Raw genomic sequence first — 21,200 nt, forward strand, 5'->3', positions numbered from 1 at the left:
CAACGAGACCACCCTCTACCGAGGGAACGGAGGTCTCTCCTTTTCAGCGCTTTTCGCTCTGGCCCGTCGCAATGCCCCTGGCTTAAGGACCACCCTGTAAGCAGGGTTCGGGTCCCCTTTGCCATGCTAATTAAGCCACAGGTCCCTTGGACACGCCAGGTCAAATGACCGCCCTGTAACCGGGGGGCAAGGTCTTAATCCTCTCACGCTTAAACTAGGGCAGCCTTCTTGTGCCTCTGGCTGAGCGACCCCCCCTTTAAGAAGGGTTGAGGTTCTGTTTCGGTCACTCACAGTAAATTCCCCCAGAATGATTTCTACTTGGCTTTTTTGAGATTTGAAGTGAAATCTTACTCGTGACTTATCCCGGGCGGACGGAACATGGTGTGGCGAAGGGCCGGCTGTAAGGGGATGGTGGAGGCCGTGGAAAATTCGCCCCTTTTCTCAAAAAAGCCAAGAGATCGCCCCACAGGTCACAAAGGCTGGAAATGAACAGGTGAGGTGGGGGGCTCCTTTCAGACCCTCACTTCCGAGTAACCCTTCCGCAATTCCTTTTGCCCTGCCCAATTTACACTGCTCAACCAACCTCAACTGTGACCCTTTTGTTTTCTTGTGCACAAGGAAGACACTGTCGGACTGATGAGGGTTACCTGTCGAGGTTCGGACAGCTCCCTAAGTTGTGTCCGAATTCCAGGCCTTGTGTCTCTTTGGTGATCGACAGAGGATATTCCTAGGGCTATGTTTGAAGGGATTGATGTGGCTGTCCTTTCTGAAATGTGGTGATGCTCGGGTCTTGTAGGTAGAGGTGGTGGTATTCAGAGCCGGCACGTGGGTGCACCTAACCCTATTAACAGGGCTGCGTCACAAGTAAGAGCTGTCTTTTCTGGTCAAGGTTAGGGGGCACAAAGTTGTAATTTTCTTGGTGGGGTAGGAAGGTAAGTCGGGAAGGGAGGGAGGATTGATTGGAAAGGGGAGACTCAGCAGGACCCCTCCCTTACCTGTTCATTTCCAGATCTTTGGACATTGGCCACTTTCCTTCCCCCCCCTTGTTTAAAGGAGGAGTATTTTCCTAAAGAAAGGCAGGATCGCCCTGTAATCAGGGTTCAGGTCTGTTTCCCTTTTCTCCTCTCTGCATTGGCCCTCTTAATGCCAAGCTCTAAAGTGAGCTCCCTCTAACTAGGGTGTGGGTCTTTCCCTGCCTTTCACAAGAGAACACGGCCATTTGGAAGGTAGTTCTAGAAACCAGCCTCTTGCGAAGGTGCAGGGTGTTTGGGGCGGCACAATTCTAGCGGCGGCATTCCCGCCACCCTTTTTTTGTTGTTGTTGCTTTTGTTGTTTTTGCTTGGGCAGTTGTGCTCTCCGATGTTGGGGCGGCAAAAAACCTACAGCCTACTCTGCACGTAGTCACTAAGCAGAGGCTAGCGGAACAAGTCATTCTGGGGTAAGGAAGTGCTTCAGTCTCACAGCATCGTCTAAATGAGCGATATTTGCCTGGATTGTGACGGCAGCGAGGCAGGCACTGAGTGGGGACGAGCTGAGGAGGTGGCAGGAACTCCACCCAGCACCCGTCCTGGAGCCAAGGGGAGCAGGCAGGCCAGCAAGCAAGTCTGGGATTCTGGGCATCCCGTCTCTACTGGCCCAGAAGATAATGGAGTCGTTTCCCACACTGAAGACGAAGCAGCTTGCACTTTGCCTCAAGACTGTGAAGAAGCAGCTATGTTGCAAGGAGACGGGCTGGGGCAAGGCTCTCTCCATCAGTCGCAGGGATGGAAAAATTCCTGTAAATCTAGGGCCAAACTCTCATCTCACTCATCCAGTGTAAAGCTGCAGTCACTCTACTGACTTTCTGGGAGGAAATGGAAGAGCGCTGTGCGCTTTTTCCACACAGCTTTCACTGCTTTGAGAGGCGGCTTGCCCCTTAAGCCCAACAGCTGTAGAAGATCAGTTGTAGAAGATGGATTCTCTGCCTCCATGTGCTCCCGTCACTCGAAGCCCTGCTTCTGCCCTGCACCCTGCGTTGACCGTGCCCTGCTCCCAGTCTTGTTCCAGTCCTGTCGTAGCCTTGCTCCTGCCTTGGAATCAGCCCTGCTTCTGTCTTCCCTGCCCCCAGGTTACTTGGTTCTCATCCTTGGCTCTGATTCCTGGCTCCAATTCTGTTTTGATCCTTGGCTCTGGCATTTGGACTCTGACTACTAGCCCTGACTGCCTACAACCCAGTCTCCCAACGGTCGCATAACTGGATGTTATCAGCCATGCCACTGTCTGATCTTTTCTGAATCCCAGTGGGCTTGTGGCCTCTAGGATACCTTGTGGCAAGGAGTTTGACATGTTAATCTTGCAATGTGCAAAAAAGTGTTTCCATTTCTTGATTTTAAATTTCTTCCTTTTCCGTTTTATCGAATGCCCTGTTGCTCTTGTACTTGGAAAAAGGGTGAACAGAAGTGCTTGATTTACCATCTCTAACCCATTCATTATTATGTACATCTCTACCATTTCTCCTCTCTAAACTGAGCAGCTCCTCATCTGATCATGTATTGTCTCATAGAGAGGTTTACTCTGATTTCTAGCTATTTTCGTTGCCCATCTCTCAAACCTTTCTGTCTGCAATCTGTGCACTGTGAGACAATGTGACTTGAACAGGACACAGTACTCCATAGGCAAACCACTGATTCCTAAGACATTTTTTTCAGTATTATCTTCTACCCATTTCTTATGCATTCAGACATTCTGTCTTTCTTTTCCTATTCAGATTCAGGGGTGGGTGTGTACATGCTTCTTTAAACACACACATGGGGTTTTGGTACTTGGTGTATGTACTCACCCGGGAGGGGGCACGCCCTCTCTCTGACAGAGGTGGGCTCACACAGCACTAACCAGACTCACCTGTAAGGCTTGCTCTGCTGGGATGGAGGAAGCTCAAAAAGGAAAGGCTACAGGATCAGCAAAGGAAGACCATCACTGACCTTACTGCCCCAAGAGTGCATGGAACCGGTATAAGATGGGGATGATGAAAAGGAGGAGCTGGAGGCAGTCCCTAACTCTGAGCACAGACCCTACGACCCACAGAGAAACTGAACCCTAAGGGGTGACCAAAAGCCTGCCTAAGTTACTGGCCACCCTTGCCTTTTTCTTTTCCTCTGATTCTCGCCTGCTCAGGGGAAGGAGAAGGGAGAAGACCTGTTTTTATTTAGAGAACGCTTCATATACCACAGCCAGAAGGATTATGTAAGCAGCTCCAGTCAATCTGTTGGGTCCAGGGGTGTCTCACTCACCACCCCATACACACACACACCCTCCTGCACCACCCCATACATCCCCCTCTCGACACGCCCCGTACTGTAAACATGCCAAATGTCTAGTCCATTCAAAGTCTGCCAGGGAATGAGCTCAGCTTTCTGCAACTGGGACTGTGTGTCGCTTCTTAACATGAGAAGAAGGGGGAGAAGCAAAATATCAGCCGAAATTCCTGCCTAATCCTTTGTGAGCCCTAATTTGTCTTCCTTTTTGATTCTGTGGTCTAGGAAACATCTTGGCTGTTTTATTCATTGCTAATGACTCATTTACAGCTGAATCTTCTTAATTCTAATTAACACATGTGACTCGTGTATCAGCCAGGGTAAGGGGAACACACACAGATGCTTAAATTCGTAACCTCCCCCGATTTTCTCTGGTAGCAGCAGTGGATGTGGTGAGCCAAGCCTCTGAGGTGAGAAGAGCAAGCTTGGCTACATCTCTTGGAGGGAGGGATTGTTATATAAAGTATCTAAAATTCAGACCCAACCGCACTGCTCGGGTTGCAGTTCCCTTATGAAGAGCACAGGAAGGTATCAACTGCCCAGAGGTAGGAAATGCACAGGGACCCCAAACAACACAACCAGGATGTAATCAGCTGTCCGCAGGGCTGTCCCCAGCCAGAAAAGAGGATGCCAATCCAACTGAGGCCCAGTGCAGTTGGAAGGGACAGACACCAAACCTAGCTGTCAACTCCCTATCCTGCGCCCGAGTCTTTCTGCTTGACGCCCCAGCTATCCAGCCCGCTCTCAGCATGCGAGCTCGGAGGGACAGACTGGCTAAGAGCTGTGGACAAGTCGATTAAGGCATCAGAACCAAACCCCTGAAAGGAACTAAGAGCAGAGGGAGAGAGAGAGAGCCAGGAGAGCCCCATGTGTACCTGCCTGCACTCCTCCAGAGGACTCCAGCCCAGTGCTTATGCCCTCATGGCATCTCACTGGAGGACCCCGGCACATCACTGTACTTGGGAGGGTGGGGGAAATGAGTTACATGGGCTTCCCATATCCTTCCCTCAGACTGGCCCAAGCCAGCCACCAGCAAGAACGTTCCCAGCTCAGCCTTAGAGACCCCACTGGCTTGGCGCAGTCATGGGGCCAGCATCCTATTCCATGCTGGCCAGAGGGCTGACACAAGGCGGGGTGCAGGGGAGGGGGCTCCAGAGCAGCAGGCACTAGGCTAGCAAGCATCATCTAGGGCTGTGCTCTGCAAGGGGGGAAGACAGGAGCTGGGGCCCTCCCTGACTGTGTCTGGCTGAGTCAGCATTTGTGCAGGGGCACTGGCTGGAGCCACGGGTGAGGGCAGCCATTTCCTGAGGCTCCTCAGTTAAACAGGAGCTTAACGGCCCTGTTCAATATCATCTTCCCCCTGTCACCCCCTGCTATCTCCTTCCAGCACCTCAGGCATGCCATGCCCCAGCTAAACCAGAACCCCATCCCCACCCGGGCCATGCCCTGGCTGCCCCAGCACCCCTGGGGTGCCATACCTGGCTGCCCCAGAGCCCCGTCCCTGCTGTATCAGCAACTTCTTGCCCTCCCCCGACCTGTGACACCCTCTCCTGCCCTGCTCCAGGCCATGCTGGGCAGCAGGGGCACATCATGCTCGAGCATGACTTACTGTCCTCCTTGGTCTGGATGTAGAGCACGCTGCTGCGGACACCATCGCCGGCCTGTGTGTACGCCAGAACCTGGACACTGTAGTTGGTGAACTTCTCCATTCCGCGCAACTCCACTCGCTCCCGCGTGGTGGTGATGTTCTGCATCTCCCCCCACTCTGCAGAGGAAACACGACAAGGGGATCAGCCTGGGGCCCAGATCCAGCCTGCTCCCCAGGCAACCTTGGCAGGACTAGATTCTCTGCTCCCGCTCACCCTCCCATTGCAGGACACTGGGCCATGCACTTCCAGGTGTCTCAACCAGGCATCAAGATCACTCATTGCTTTCAGGCCAGGCAGAGACACAGGGACAGTAAAGCCAGCTGCATTACAACCCAGATTTCCAGCTCATTTCTGCAGAGCTATTCCTTCAGCTTCTGGGCCCGGCTTCTGACCTTTTCTGTGACCAAGCTGGGTAGATTCCCAGCCTTCCTCCCCCATGGCTCCATGGCCTACCAACACACAGGGGCCTTGAGAGCAAGTGTGGGGATGGGCTCCATTGCTCCGCTCTACAAGCACGGGATCCAACTGACATGTTAGCTCAGGTGTCAAGTGACATCCTGGCTCTTTATGGACATGTCCACAGTCGCAGAAAGAACTGAGCAATGCAGCAGGCTTGGCAGTGGACTGCAATAGCAGGGGGCCTTGAAGGTCAGGTGCTAAGTGGAGCTACAGCCGTGTGTGTAGTGAGGCAGGGGACATGGTTGGGACTCGCATAGTTCCAGCCTCCATTATGGCAGATCTAGCAAATTCGTGTAACATTTTAGAATAAGGAGAGTAAGAAACAGAAAGCAAAAAAAAAGTGAATCCCATCCGAGCCCTCACCTCCATCCATATAGAGAGACCAGAAGATCACCCTGTACCCCTTGAGCACGCCATTCAGGGTACTGCGCGGGGGCTCCGACCAGGAGATCACAGCCACATCGGATGTGATGGATAATGCCCTCACGTTCTCCGGGGGCTGGCTGGGAACTGATGGAAGAGTCCATGGAGAGAGAGAGAGAGAGAGAATGAATCAGTGAGGGAGGATGCAAAGCTGTATGAGCAGAGCATTGGTAATGCTCTCACCATCTGTCTGTTCAGGTAGATTAGTCCTCACAGCATCTATTCTTTGGGTTTGGCTCCCCGCTGCATTTGTCAGCAATGAGCAGGTAAGAATTTCAGACTTGCAGATTCACCATCTCAGAGCATGTGAGAAGCCAGACCACAATGGGGTGCTACATGTAGTTGGATCCCATCTGGACTGGGTCACAATTTCCCAATGAAAAAACCATTCCCATCAGAAAATGTGGGCTCATCAAAACCGAAATGTTCCCACAGGAAAAATGATGATTTCAAAGAAACGTTTCAATTTTTGCCTTGTGTAACGTTTTGTTTTGACTCAAAATGTCATTTTAATGTCATGCTGAAACCACATATTTTATTTCAAATCAACATTTCAAAGTGAAGAATGACGCTGTGCAATATCAGAGCACTTGACTTTGATTGGAAGAGAGGGAATGCGTCACTTGGACATTTGCAAATCAACCCTTTTCAGAACTTACCAAAGTTCTGTGAATCTTTTTGATATTTTGAGACAAAAACAAAAGTTGAAATATTGGAATTTTCCAGGGGCTGGAACTTCTGCTTTCCACTGAGCTCTAATCCCAGCCTTTCTGGGCAGCTTGGCCAGGACCTCTCACTGCCCTGGCAGCTGCCCACCCACCAGAGAGGGCTCCATTCTGCAGCAAAGCTTGGATTGAGAGTGATGTTAGCAGCAGCCCAAATGTGGGTTAGAACATGCAAAACCAAACCACTGGCAGGCAGCACTGGAGTAAGGGAGCCCAGCAGAAAGGTTCTTCGCTAAAGGGTGGATGGCATCTAGCCTGTGGCATGAGTAGGGTAATACAGCATACATTTACACTGCAGCTGGAGAGGTGTGACTCCCTGTGAAGGCAAACAGATTCGCAATAGCTCATCTCGAGCTAGTGTGCAGAAAATAGCGGTGTGGGTGGTGTGGCACAGATGGGGGTTTGGGCTGACCACCCGAGCTCAGATCCAGGGGTCAGGCAGGTTTGGACTTGGGTGGCTCGCCCAATCCACCACCAGTGCTGCAAATTCCATGCTGCTATTTTTAGTGTGCTAGCTCGAATCTGTCTGCCGTTACTGGGAATGATAGCTCCCAGCTGCAGTGCAGACAAACCCACAGGGCTCCCACCAGTCTTGACGCTAAAGCCCTGGTTCAAGAATGCCCTGGAAGTGAAATTAACCAAATGAAGGATGAGTTTGCAGCACAGGGTCTTGTAAACTGAGCAGACCTGCTGCTGTCTACTGAGATTTCATCAAAATAAAGTGGAAAATAACATACGTGAGACTGAGCTTGCGACAGGAAAGGTGGACTTACATAGAACACAGTTTCAAAATTTAGGGTTAGGGTTCAAGCTGCTGAGCCATTCAGCAGGGCTGAGGAGGGCACAGCACTATGGGGAGGGGGGTTCAGTCTGACCAGCCCTGAATTCTCTCTGCTTTTGAAGTCGAGGCTCAAAACTACAGAAGGGGCCTGGCATTGGGTAAACAGAGTGGGAAGAACCACCAGTGCTTTATCCATATTGTTAGTATTAATCACCCAAGGGGAAGGCACGGGATGTGCCATACCCATGCCAGTCGTTTCACATCTCCGCTGCCTCTGCTCTCATGAAGTCCTGCCCCTACCTGCACATTGCCCCCTGCCATCTCCAGCTCTTCTCTTGACTCCTGACAAAGTGGATTGTCAAGCGGACCTGTGAAATACCCCCAGACACAGGGCCAAAGGAGCTTTTGTTTTCCCAGGGAACTCTCATCTGACTCTTGAGAAGTTACATAATCCCACTCCAGGACTGTGGCCTCTGCTCAGCTACGAGTCAAAACCACACCCGCTTTCCCAGATGCTGTTGTGGATGGCAGCATTTCAAACACACCTGGCACAGAGGGGACCCGAGCAGGGCTGGGACCTCTGCGTGCTACCAGAACACAAGCAGTGCTGCAGAACCAGTAGGGTGCCCAAGGTCAGCGCTGTGTGAAGGACAGCCTAGAAATGTGCTGCTCTGCAGCAGCAACTGGCCACACACCTACCCACCAGGGAGATGCAGAACTGACCCAGTCCCAGAAGTTTTGCCTCAACATTCAGTCCACCAAAACCTCTTTGCCAGCACAATTGGGTGAAACTTCACAGCTTCCTCAAAACCAACTAGAGCCCCGTAATCCAGGAAACAGGTCTATACTGCACTTAGAACAAAGGGAAAAAACGGGAGAGCTAGCTGGATGCAAGGTAATTAGATCCCATTGCCCCATAAGAGGTAACTCTAATTTTTATGAGCATTTAGATGATAATACATCATCCTAACGATCCTCTTTGAAAATGATTATTGTTTCATATTACTTAGGTGTAAAAATATAAGCACCATGTAATTAGGGACTGAGTGTAATAAACTAATACAGAGAGTCCGTTTGAACAAAATGAAGGCAATATAATTATGGAAAAGACACTATTGCTAAAACAGGGGCCCTTGAATACCCCAGGAGGAGTGCTAACAGAGCCAGGAAATGATCATGCTTTGACAGGCTAATGAGAGCCTTAATTAAGTATGAAAAACTGCTGAGCAAATGCAGTGTGAAACTTTTTTTTTTTGTTTTTAAAAGGACTCCGAAGCCAACCATGATCTCTCCCCAACGGAAACATCTAAGGCACTTTGTAAAACAACCCAGCAAGGAGCAGGTAAAGCAGCTGCCAGAGCTCACAGGCTGGGCCCCTCCAGCTGCTACCTGCAGCTTCCAGGGCACGTTCAGTCACTCAAAAAGGCTGGAGGCTGAGCAGGTACCTGGCAGGGCAGCACAGGCTGGGGCAGCCCCAAATACCCCATAAGGCCTACACTTACATAGCACCTTTCAGACAGAGACCTGGTAGCCCCTGACACTGGTGGGCAAGGACTGCTAGTCCCACTTTACTGACATGGCAACTCCAGTACAGAGAGGTTACGTGACTTGTTCCAGGTCACACAGCAAGTCGCTAACGGAGCCAGGCACAGAACCTCACCTCCCCACTGCGGCACTGGGGTGCCCATGCCCCCTTGCTCCCAGAGGGAATTTATAAAGCTCTCCTATTGTTTGGGCAGAGGCAGTGTGTCTCGTGGTGAGAACAAGGGTGCATCGGCCAGGGCTCTATTCCCAACTCTGCCAATAGCAAACTGTGTGTGATCCTGAACAAGTCACTCAACCTCTGTGCCAGAGCTCACCTGTCAGCCAAATGGGCATAATACCTACCTACCTAGCAAGGCTGTTATGAAGCTTAATTAACACCCCCAAACTGCTCTGAGCTCTTCAGAGGACAAGTGCCACCAGACATGCAGGGAAGGACTGCAGTGCATGTGATTGTGTTTCATGCACCACCTGCCAGCAAGACCCTCCATGCTAAGCTCTTTCTTTTTAAAATAGAACCTTCTTCTGTTTAATTCCACCCCCCGCCCCAGCCTTTTGCTTCCTTGTGATTGTCATTTAAGTGCTCCCTGCCTCAGCCTGACAGAGGGAAGATAGGAGCTGCTAGCAAAACAGGAATCGTGCCATGAGCATGAAAGAGGAGATGCAGCCATGAAATTTTAAACACAAGATGAAATAAATGCCAGCCTCAAGGACAAACTCAGAGCACAAAGCTGTGGGCCTGGGGCTGCTGAAGAGGGGGCCCCAGTCACCTCTGATACTCTGACACACTGTCTTTGTGTCTCAACTCATTTGCATGAGCTGGAAGTAAGTATTAATCATAATAAAGGAACCGATTAATTTTCTTATGAGCTAGTCCCCTGAATTCAGATGGCTGTTTTCGCAGCATTCAGCCTTACGCGCATGGCTGTTAGCGTTTTCCAGGCTTCGAAGTTTGCTTAATAGAAAATTACTCCAATTCAGCTGGAGTCTGGTCTGCGGTGGCCATTCAAACAGGATGCCAGATTCACGTGCCACCACCTGGCACGGCTTCAGCCCCTCCCCTTCAAGGGCCTCGGCACATTCTGCAGATATTAGCACTGCTACAACAAGATGAGCAGCATCAGCCCATTCCACAGCCCGGGAGGCTACATCACAGAGGCTATGGGTCAGATTTTCCCAAGTGGGCTCTCATTTTGGGTTCCTAGCGTTAGACATACGGAGCCTGATTTTGAGAGGTGGTGAACACTCACCATGCCAGCTGACGTCGATAGGGGTACTGCACACCCACAGCTCCAGACAATCAGGCCTTTTGTGTGTCAAGCTAGGAACCCAGAATCATAGCCCACTTTGGAAAATCTGACCCAGATTTGAGGCACCCAAAATTTGGCCCTATCTGACCCAGTGAAACACAAGGGAGATAGGTGCACAACTTTCCTGGGCCCCTTTGCAAATCCCAGTTGACGTGACTTACCCAAGATCACGCAGAAACCAGGAGTTCTGAGTCCAGGGTCCTGCTGAGACCACTAGACCACACCCTCCCTCTGCAGGGCAAGTGGGATGGGGAAAGGGTTTGACCCAGTTTAAGTGACTAATGTTCTTTGCCAGGTACCAATGCTCTTTAGAGGGCACAGACAGATATTTAAATGCATCCTAGGCTCTATCAAAGATGGTCATGGGGTGGGGAATTTGCTCCTTTCCTGCTACTCTCAGATCTCTCTGCTGCTGGAGATTCGGCTGATATAGGAGGAGGATCTGCAACTGCATCACTCTCAGCAGAGTAAGCAGATTCTTTCCATGAAGTGTCATGCACCTCAGAAATGAGACACTGAGGGAAGGTACAGAGGCTTTCCCGATCCTGGGTTTGAATGACTGGGGCAGGAAACGCCATTTTCCCGCTATGTAGGTAGTTTGAAATACACCAGACTGGCAGGGTGTCACTCTGCCAATAATGGCCGGTAATATTGAATCAGATAATAGCTCCTGCAGGATTAGTGAGCTCTCCATTCACTTAAGAATGATCAGGGATGTGTAAATCCACCCTGACGTCCCTTTAATTAGGCTACAAATCCAGTGTAATTTGGGTCCCCGCACACTGACTCAGGTCTTTTTGTTCTTGGGAAAATTTTTATATATATATATAAATAAAAATCATGTGATCTAATGAAAGCCAGCCTCCCTGTCCATCAGGCAGAGAACAAATCACAGATACTCTGCTCCTTACCAGAAGGGAGCAGAGCCCAAAAGCGTTTTCTGTGCTGACCACGGATGAGAAGTGGGCAGAGGGGTCAGGCAGCTGTAAATTGCTTTCTGCAGGACACTCAGGAAATCACCAAGATGTTATTCCCATAGAGGGAAGGGCTGACAGACGGTGACAGAATGAGAGGCGGAGACACTGCTGCCCACCTGCTATATACGCTCCAGGGCCTTGCCTCTGCTGAGTTTCAGCCATGGGTGACCAGCTCCCTGGACAGGACAGACAGTCCAGAGTTGCTAGTTGTACCATCGCTGTTTGCTATGCTTGTAAGCAGGGTCTAAATCATGGTCTACACTAGGGGTTTGCATGATGCTAGACATATGGTGCAAATCCCCCGTGTCGACAAGGCCTACCCCACCTCAGATTTTGGCTGCTGCTGCCACAGACTAATCAGGCTGCATCAGAGACCTGGAGAACAAAGCTGGAGGCCCTTCCAGATGGCTCTGTGCTCTTGTCTGTATTCCCGGGCACCTTGGTATGCTTACCATCCTCGAGCGTGGTGGCATTGATCTCGCTGGAGGAGGGCCCCGTCCCCGCACGGTTGAACGCCTGCACCACGACCCCATACTGTGCAAACTTCTTCAGGTTGTCCAAGGTGTAGACCTCACTGTCCCCCGTAGCCTTCATCTCCACAATGCTGTATTGCCCGTTGCTGCCGGGGCTGTTTTCCCGGTAGCCGATCTGGTAGCCACGGATCACCCCATTCTGGAGTTCCTTCTTTGGGGCCTGCAGAAGCGAGGATACAAGTGGAACAGGGTCACAGGATGGGCAGCATCCACCCCTATCTCATCAGCCCGTCAGCACTCCCCCAGCACTGTTGGGGACAACACGCAGCAAAATGGGAGGTCTTAGTGACCTGAAGCAGCATGCCCATGTGCACTGAGCATAAGGCGAGGGGCCAGGAATGACCAGGTTCTAATCCCAGCTCTGCTCAGAGCTGGAGTGAATACTTAATGTGCTTTATTCACGCCTGGGGCTGATCCTAGCAACCCCCACTCACAAGGGGAGAGAGGCTGTGAGACTGTCTCAGAATGTGTATGGTGCTTTGGAAATAGAAATTGCTATTTAAGTCCCAGGTGTTTTATTAGTTGTCTACAAAGCCCTTTGCAACTCAGCTCTCCCCATCTCTCCTGCCCAGCCAGGGCAGGTCTTCTATTGTTCCCTAGGTCCATGCTGGACTAGGATGAAGAGCAGACTCTCTGAGCTGTGGGGAAGGGCTTCTTACTCCCACTCTGATACTCTTTAGGGCACACTTGGGCGCATTCATCTGAACTGCCCATCCTGGCTCTTTGGGCCCCTTCCTAGTTTGCATTTCTTTGCTGTTTGTGTGTAATCTCATTCTGCATCCTTGGTGCTAGGGGACACTGCTACTTTGGAATAGCGAGTGGCTCATCTTGCAGGCTACAAGGTTTTGCTCCTGGGCTCTATCCTTTGGTTTTCAGTCTGACCAGATCTTTGTTGGTTGATTTTTTAAAATACTCCTGCATTTTGGCTTCTACGAGGTAGAGCTCAGATGCTGATAATCAAATAGTAACAAAACCAGAGCCATTCAGAGCCTGGCAGAGGGGCTGATAACTGGATGCTGATTGACTGATGAGGAAGTAACGATTTACAACATCTGGTCAGGGCTAGGACTCAAGTCGGATGATCTGATGGCGGGGGGAGGGAAGGGGCTGACAGCCTTAAAAATGCACAAAGCCAGGTTTAAATCAATTTTAACAATATTTCTCTGAAGCATTAAGAAATCAATAGGGCTGATTGCAAATTTATGTTATAAAGACAGAGCAATCCATCTAGCTGAAATACTCTTAAAACCAAGTGACTTATCTTTCAAGTGAATCTTATTTTTCATTAATCTGTTTTTCAATGATAAAGGGGAGGGGAGAAATTGAAGATGGAGCCCTAAATTTATTGACTTGCTGGTTCATTCTGAAGTCCTAACTTTATAATCTATTTTATTTTTCATTATGTGGCTTCTGAAAAATAAATCTGATTCTAAATTTTATTGATCTCTACACAAGCATTCTGTAGCCAAGTGTCTTGATTTTTACATATTTATCCTCTCCCCCCTGCATGGATATCCTGTAAGATAATAAGCATCTTATAAAACATGATTAGGAAGGCCTCGTGTGATGGAACTGGGGTACATATCTAGCCCTGAAGTTTTCATTCTGTCTAGTGAATTTTACTTTGGCCTGGGCATCCTGGTGAAAGGTGACGATCCAAGACATTCTGAGCCACAAGAGCAGGGCTGCTGTTTAGGATTGTGATCCTAGATATTCTTCCCCCTAAAACCGGCTTCCTTACATCACTGCCATAATGAAACAACTATCTCGTTTAGCACATCTCTAGTGCATTTTCATCTAACAGTCTCAAAGCACTTTATGATCACTGACTGATTAAGCCTCCTTGTGAAATATGTGAACATTATATTTCCATTTCAGATGGGGAAACTGAGGCACAGAGAAATGAAGTGACTTGCCCAAGGCACCCAATGTGACATCCAGGGTGCTGTGCAGTCAATGGGCCTGCCTCCATATATCACCGACATTAGGGGTATCACCACGCCAACACAACTCCACACATAGCAACCCCCCTGTCTTGCCCCAAACCATGTACCTTCCAGGTGACCTGGATGCTCTGCGATGTCATTGGCTGCAAGGTGACATCCATTGGGGGCCCATCTGGAGCTGTGGTTAAACAAATCAAACGGAGTCATGTTTACAAGCTGCAGAGAAAGGAGTCCCTTGCAGCAAAACTCACTTTAAAGAAACTCTGCAGTGGGGCAAACATCACAGCGAAAAACCAACAACAGAGGGCTAGAGAAAAATAAATGCACTTGGGTACTACCACCTGTGTCCCTCCCGCCTTCTCTATTATTGAAATAAACTGTGCCTTAAATGAAGGCTTTTTCATCCTTCCCAGATCAGCTCTCTTATTTCCCACTGACTCATGCAGCACTGCTGAGTGCATGGGGACGGTTAAAGCGATGAATGCAGCCATTCTAGAGAGAGGACAACATGCAGAGAGAGTGCTTGCTCTATCTCAGACTTAGAGAACGTTATCCAACATGCCTGCTGTCTCGCTCCTGCGATACACGTTTGGCTGGGCCCACGTGCAGGTCCTAGCCAGAGAGGAAATCAATCCCCTTGTGAGTGTCTGAGGAGAGGACTTGGTTCCTCACAGGGTTTCGCACACACAGGGAAATGAGCAAAGGTGAAACACACGCATATAAAAACAGCTATGCTTTAACAGCACAGATTTCATGCTCTGCCCAGAAATCTCTCTAAAAACTTCAGCTGAGGAATCTTGGATCCCAGAGGCTCACAGGCCAGTAAGTACACACATGTGCATTCCTGCACATCAACAGACTTGTGAGAGGGTCAAACTCCTGCTAAATCTCAACGGGTGCTGCAGGGAACATGCAGAACTTGAGCGTGACTAGCTGAGCTAGCTGCCCAGGCTGGAAGGTTTGCTTTGCTGACAGAGACGGAGCAAACGGCACCGTTAACTGTCGGCTCGTGTGTAGTGCCCTAACTGTGCGCTGAAGTTAACAACAAAGGGGGAGGCCTGAGCAGCTCATTTCCCAAATCCTGTGGCATGCGGTAGTATGGACACAGGCCAGGACAAGGGGCAGTCCCCTTCAGCTCCCTTATTTCTGAATCGCTTGGTCAGGACCATGGAAAGCTCCCTACTCTGCATTGCCAATAGGAAGAATGTGCTCAGCACCAAGGCCAGTTCCTGTGGCCTGGGCACAACTCACCGTGGTTGCCTATTAATTGGTGCAGTGAAAGCCAGAGGGACCTGCTGTCACAGGCAGTGCAGTGATCCACTCCTGCCTGCGCACGGCCACTCCCACACACAAAGCCTCGGGCTTTTCCCATCCAGCACCACAGGCTCAATGCTGCAATCCAGCTTAATTTGTCCCTCCTGGTAACTCCCTCTCCCCATCACCTCCCCGAACAAATGCTGCTGCTCAGACTCAGCACACAGAGTGGGGGGAAAGGCCTGCATAGCCAGAGAAAGGAGTGCAGGAGGCTTGCACCCGGCAGAGGAAAATGCATGAGCGAGAAGCACCTGCTTCCTCGGTGCTGATGGTGAGCTCCTTGCTCGGCTCACTGCGCCCAATCTTGTTGAAGGAGTACATGCGGATGCTGTACACGGAGGCTGGGTGCAGGTCCACTATATTAGCCTGGTTAATGGTGGGAGAGATGTTGCGGGTAGATTGCTTAAAATCCCAGGAATCTGGAAAAAAAATAACAGTGAAAGAGGACAGCGATCCTATGAAGAGTCTTGGAGTTAATGGCTCTGCAGAGGCTCCGTCAGCCCCACAGGCTAGAATGCCAGTTCATTTTGGTAGGACCCCAATAACACAATGCCCCAGAACTTGTGTCTGCCTGTCTCACACACCACCACATCTTCCTGTCTCATGACTCCCTTCCCACTGAGCCACTAACATGCCAACTCCTCAGCGCCTGGACACATTTATGCCACCCACACAGGGCAGAGCAGCTGGAACCTACTGTAAACAGCAGGGAGTGCTGAAGATGGAGAAGGAGCAGTGCTTGGTAATGCCAGGACATGCATTAACCTACTGCCAAGAGCGTGCTGACTCACAGCTGCGGGTTGCTGAAGTGTGGAGCCGATGGCTTATGCAGTTCCCTCTTTTAGGACCCAGTTCACCAAATCACTGAGCACTTCCCTCCCCACTGGCCTCCCAGGGAGCTGAGGCTCTTCAGCGCCTCCAGGAATTGCTCAGTATTCTGCAGGATCGAGCCCTGAATGCCTAAACTTATCCTGAGGAGGAGCTGGAGCAGTACATGAGTGAAGTGTTTGGGGCTCTGTGTTTGGCCTGGGTTTAACTCATCTGGAAGCAAAATAGACACAGACAAATTTTAATGAGGTGAGCACGAGTTGGTATATTTCCTTGTCATATCTGATTGTTCAGAAAATCGTCAGCAGCTCATCTCCTGTAGAGACATTGTTGAAAAGCGACAGACTCTAGTGGAGGTGTGGGAAAGAGGCAGAATCTTAGGCTTCCAAAAGAAGGTACCTGAAATACCACTAGAAGATTAGGAATCTACATCTTCCGACCAAACTACATATAGACGTTGGATTCATGCCAGGCAGAGGCACCAACATGAACTGGGAAGCTCAGCTGAAGAAATTAACAAAACTCCTGGTTTCTCCGGGCAGCACTGCTCACTACAGGACATTGACCCAGGCTGGATTACAGCAAGGGGGCCGAAATGGGATCTCTGGTAGCAAAGGGCATTTCCTAGCCATGTGTCCCAGGCAATGGGCCCTGCAGAGGAACTTCCAGGTCAATTCGACCCAATGTTCTGCAAGGTGCTGTGACGTCTCTGAAAAGTGCCTATTTCCATCAGCTCAGACAGCTAGGCTGAGGATGACTATTTTATTGTTTACTTATGGCCTTTGTTTATCTGGCTCCCATGTTTCAAGATGCCAGGATTTTCCCTCCTTGCTTTTGTATAACTCCAGGTTTGGCTGTTTGTAAATATTGTCTCTTTTAATATTCCCTTTCAAACGCTCCCATCTAACATGAATTAACATATTTCATTAATGCTGCTCTCTCCTTTCTTCATCAAAGGGACTGGGATGCAGAATATTCCCTTTATACACCATGCAAGAATGCGCAGACGAGGCCTGCATCCCCTCCCTTCCCTGGGATGGCCCCACCTGTCCTCAGGAGTCAGAGGAAGTGACAGTAGGAGTCCCAGAAGGAGATCCCTCTCCCCAAGAGAGACTGGGGTGGGGGGACAGAACCGAGCACCCTCCCTGCCACTGCTTAGCATGCGGGGCTGGAGCCAGCCCCAGCTCTCTCAGTGGCAGGGTGCACCAGGGGCCACACTCCTTCCCCCCACACTAATGAGTCTGTGTGTCTCTGTGCAGCATCAGCGGTTAGGACGTGAAAAGATCAAACTGGCCAGCTAACTTCATAGACACTAAGGCCCAAAGGGACCATGATGATCATCCACACGGATCTCCAACACTGCACTGGCCAGAGACCCTCAAACAGGGATTCCCGCATTCAGCCCAGAACCCCTGGCTGAGCTAGAGCATCTCTGAGAACGAGCTCCACTCCTGATTTCAGTACTCCACGCGAAGGCGAATCCGCCCTTCCCCCGGGGATGCGATTCCAATGACTAATTACCCTCGCTGTTAAAAATGGGAGCCTTATGTTACTTATCTAGTCCCTCTCCCTACCACAGGGTTTTCCTTCTGTGGATCTGGAACTACTGCATTAATCGTTACTACGGCAATGAATGCAGTCTTTATAAACGAGAGCAGCCACTCAGAAAGAGAACAAGCTAAGACTCAATTCTACAAGGCGCTAAGCACCCTGGAGTCTCACAGCAATCAGTAGGAGCTGAGGGAGCTTAGAACTTTGTAGGCGTGGGCTATAAAATGCCCCTTTCAGAGCATGTACTGATTTGCAAAGTCACAATAAGATCAGCCTCCAGCTTGCTGCGCTGGGAACAGAAGGCTCTACACAAAACTTAATTCTGTTCCACTATTACAGCAGGAAACAGAAAAACTACCCTGGTAATTCCCAGCAGTTCGGGTCTCACTGGCAGTACCAAGTAGAGCTGGGGGGCAGGAGGGGCGTGGAACAGGTTTCCCATTCCATGAACGATTTTGAGATTTTGAAAAAAAAAATCCTGCCCAGAATTGACCAAAAAGATCAAAATATAACAAATATTTGCAAACCAACCCCCCCTCCAAAAAAGGGTTAGGTGGGGCCGATCACAATGTTTTGCTTTGATCATTTCATTTTGATTTTGACTATTTTTTTTTTTTTACTATAATTTGCTGAAAGTTTGAAACGAAAAGTAAGTTTGAACCAGAAAACCAGAATTCTTCACAAAAATGTCAAAATTTAATGTTTCAACAACTTCAGAACATTTTTCCTCAGAAACTTTTTGAGTTGAAAAATTTGTTGTAACCAACTGTTTCCTGCCAAAAGCTTTGGTTCTGACAAATCAGCTTTTTCTGACAAAAACCGTGGTGTTGAAAGATTCCCTCCTAGCTCTAATTATAAATTCTTCCTCAAGCATAGTACACTTGATCTCTTATGTTGACACACAGACTATTGTCTTCTTCCACTGTTTTAGATTTGTATCTATGGATAACAATTCCAGAGAAGCACGTTTGTTTCAGTCTAGATTATACGTACATAGTGGGGGGGGGGGGAATGCAATCACCTACCAGATTTATTCTTGTATTCAATATCAAACCCAGTGATGATGCTGTTTCCATCAAATCTCTGAGTCCAACGCAAGTTCATGCTTCGGGCTTTCACCTCGCGAATTTCCAGCTCTGGCGGGTCAGGAGGCTCTTAGAGAGAAAAAGTTGAGGCCAAGTGAATAAACCATTCCCAAAAATATGAAAACGATTTCACCCCTGATGGTGACATTCTTCCCTTCCCGCACAGAGGAAGCAAGTTTGATAGTTACTTCCTTTTGTTTGGGCCTTAAAATACAAGTCGGCTCCTGCAACGGATTTCAGGGCAGAAGATCTTGCAGTCACCATTTAGGTGACAATTTGGTTGATGATGCTGAAGGCAGACCAGACCTAGCTCCCTCTCCTGTAGCTGTATCGGTTGTGCAGGCTTCACACACATTAAGCCTGGTTTGTACAAAGTGAGCGGGTCTGACTCAAAGACACATGGGTAAGTGGCATGTGGAGTAAGAAGCAGCCCTCTTTGTGCCCTCTCTTTCCTGCATGCACTGCACATGATCTCGTACATGGCACCTTTTCTGCAACATGCTTTCGCAGGCCATGACTTAGGAAAGCACTTGCACAGGCGTTAAACACGGGCTTAAGTTCCTCTAAATGGGACTTGAGCACATGATTAAATGCTTGCTTGAACAGGCATGATCTCTTCTTCCCTGTGGGGTCAAAGATTCCTAGGCTATAAAGCCACAAGGGACCACAGTGAGCATCTAGTCTGACGTCCTGCAAAGCACAGGCCATAGGACTTCTGCTATTGACTCCTATTTGAACTAGAGCAGATCTTTTAGAAAAACATCTAAACTTAATTTAAAATTTTCCAGTGACAAAGAATCCATCCCAGGTGACCCAGGTTCCTCTCAGGTGTCCAGTTTCTCTTTAAGAAAGAGGTGGACAAATTGGAGAGAGTCTCCAGGAGAGCAACAGACATGATGAAAGGTTTAGAAAACCTGAGCTATGAGGAAAGGTTAAAAAACTGGGGATGTTTGGCCTTGAGCAAAAAAGACAACTGAGGAGGGGGACCTGAGAACAGTCTTCCAGTACACTAAGGGCTGTTCTAAAGAAGGCGGGGATTAGTTGTTCTTCATGTCCACTGAAGGCAGGACAAGGAGAAATGGGCTTAGTCTGCAGCCAGGGAGATTTAGGTGAGATATTCGGAAAAACCATCTAACTCTAAGGCTAGTTAAACTCTGGACCGGCTTCCAAGGCAGAGTGTGGAATCCCTGGCACTGGAGCTTTTTAAGAACAGGTCAGACAAACACTTGTCAGGGATGGTCTAGGTTTACCTGGTACTACCTTAGCTCAGAGGAAGGACTAGATGGCCTCCCCCGGTCCCTTCCAGACTCACATTTCTATGATTCTACCTAGCAGGTGGAAAACAAGTACCTTGGACAGTGAGCTGGATCAATCCTCTATCTTCACCGTAAGAATTGATCGCATGGCAGGAGAAGAAGACGGAGTCCCCCCGGTCGGCTGGTTTAAGCTATGGATATGCAAGGGGAGAAAATGAGGCCATTTCAGAATTTCGCTGCCGTTGTGACAGTGAGGGCACAATGTGCCTTAATGCGGGAGATGTGCTTGTTATTCGCACAACGCTCTAACTGTACAGCTGGTGACAGACACTAAACAGAAAACACACAGGCCCAGTTCTCCCCTCTGTTACGCTAACGGTGCAGCTACCCAAGTGCCCTCCATCCGTGCCTTACGGAGCCTGCACCCTAAAGCAAGGTCTCTCTTCCCACCCCAAACTGAGGCCAGTGTCTAGATTCCTTTTCTCCCCTCTGCTCTTCTGCAGTCTCTTCAGAGCAGCAGCATCCACACGAGGCACATTTCTGAACTTACATTTTAGTGGATTCAAGTGCTGGCAAAATGAGCTTGCCAATCTCTAACACCACTCAATGAAAGCTCAGCCCTACGTCCGGAGAGAAGGACCCGAGCTACTTCTTCAGGTGTGACAATTGTGCCACCCAGGCTCCCGGCAGCCAGGACTGAGGAGCTCACACACATGAGCGGGCTGGAAAGTTTCCATCTTTGGATGAATCGAGGGAAAAAGATTCATTCATTGGAAATTTTCCCTTTCTCACAAACCCAATAATCATCTTTCGAGGGTTTTTTTCCCCCTTTCAATTAAACTGAAAAATTTCTCATAAGAAATTAAAACAATTTCCCCATAATTTCCCTGGCTAAGGGGGAAGATGCTTTTTACAGAGAAGCCTGAGTAATGCCAGGCACTTGCAGCCAAACTGCTCTCAGGCCGTTCCCGGCACAGACAGGTCATGGGAGCAGCAAATGGAAAGAGGAGGGTGACCCCTTGTTATCAGAAATGTAACCAACCCCATGGGGGTGTGAAATGCACCCACCGCTCCACTCATGGACCTCAGTGCTGGCACATCTCACCCAGAGCTCTCTCACCTTGAGCGTTGAAATGACCTCGTCACCGTTATCCTTGGTGGTAATGGCATATCTCATGTTGCGGTCAGGGTCGATGACGGTGTCGCCTTTCTCCCAGCGAATGATGATTGGCCGCTCCCCTCGGGCTGTGCAATTCAGCTCCTTCATCTGGCCCTTGATCGCAATGGTGGTGTTGGGGTGGGAAGTGATCATGGCTGGGACTGAGAGAAGGGGGAGAAATGACTGCACTGTCCTGACGCTCACATCTACAGCAAATCGACCTGGCCAAGGCTAAACTGGCGGCCTTCAGAGCAGACTTGCTGCAGAGCACTAAGGTCAGCAATCCTCCAGCCACCAGCCATGACCCCCTGCTGCCTGTCAAAGGCTGCAATACTTGTCCCAGAGAGTCGTCATTCACCCACAGCCCAG

The 21,200-nt window shown here is 49.6% G+C and overlaps 1 protein-coding gene across 2 annotated transcripts in view; it reads right to left on the minus strand.

Annotated features, from left to right (window-relative positions):
- Positions 1 to 21,200, minus strand: part of DSCAML1 (DS cell adhesion molecule like 1) — a 343,849-nt gene that overhangs the window by 105,273 nt on the left and 217,376 nt on the right. For both annotated transcript variants that reach the window (XM_073321085.2, XM_073321084.2), the window contains 8 exons: positions 20,793 to 20,992; positions 19,767 to 19,863; positions 18,357 to 18,485; positions 15,204 to 15,371; positions 13,746 to 13,816; positions 11,612 to 11,852; positions 5,765 to 5,911; positions 4,903 to 5,058 (listed from right to left, as the gene is read on the minus strand). In XM_073321085.2, coding sequence (XP_073177186.1) covers positions 4,903 to 5,058; positions 5,765 to 5,911; positions 11,612 to 11,852; positions 13,746 to 13,816; positions 15,204 to 15,371; positions 18,357 to 18,485; positions 19,767 to 19,863; positions 20,793 to 20,992 — 1,209 coding nt within the window. The remainder of the gene's footprint in view (positions 1 to 4,902; positions 5,059 to 5,764; positions 5,912 to 11,611; positions 11,853 to 13,745; positions 13,817 to 15,203; positions 15,372 to 18,356; positions 18,486 to 19,766; positions 19,864 to 20,792; positions 20,993 to 21,200) is intronic.

Source organism: Lepidochelys kempii, chromosome 22 (genome assembly GCF_965140285.1).
Source record: "Lepidochelys kempii isolate rLepKem1 chromosome 22, rLepKem1.hap1, whole genome shotgun sequence".
NCBI classification, from domain to species: domain Eukaryota; kingdom Metazoa; phylum Chordata; order Testudines; family Cheloniidae; genus Lepidochelys; species Lepidochelys kempii.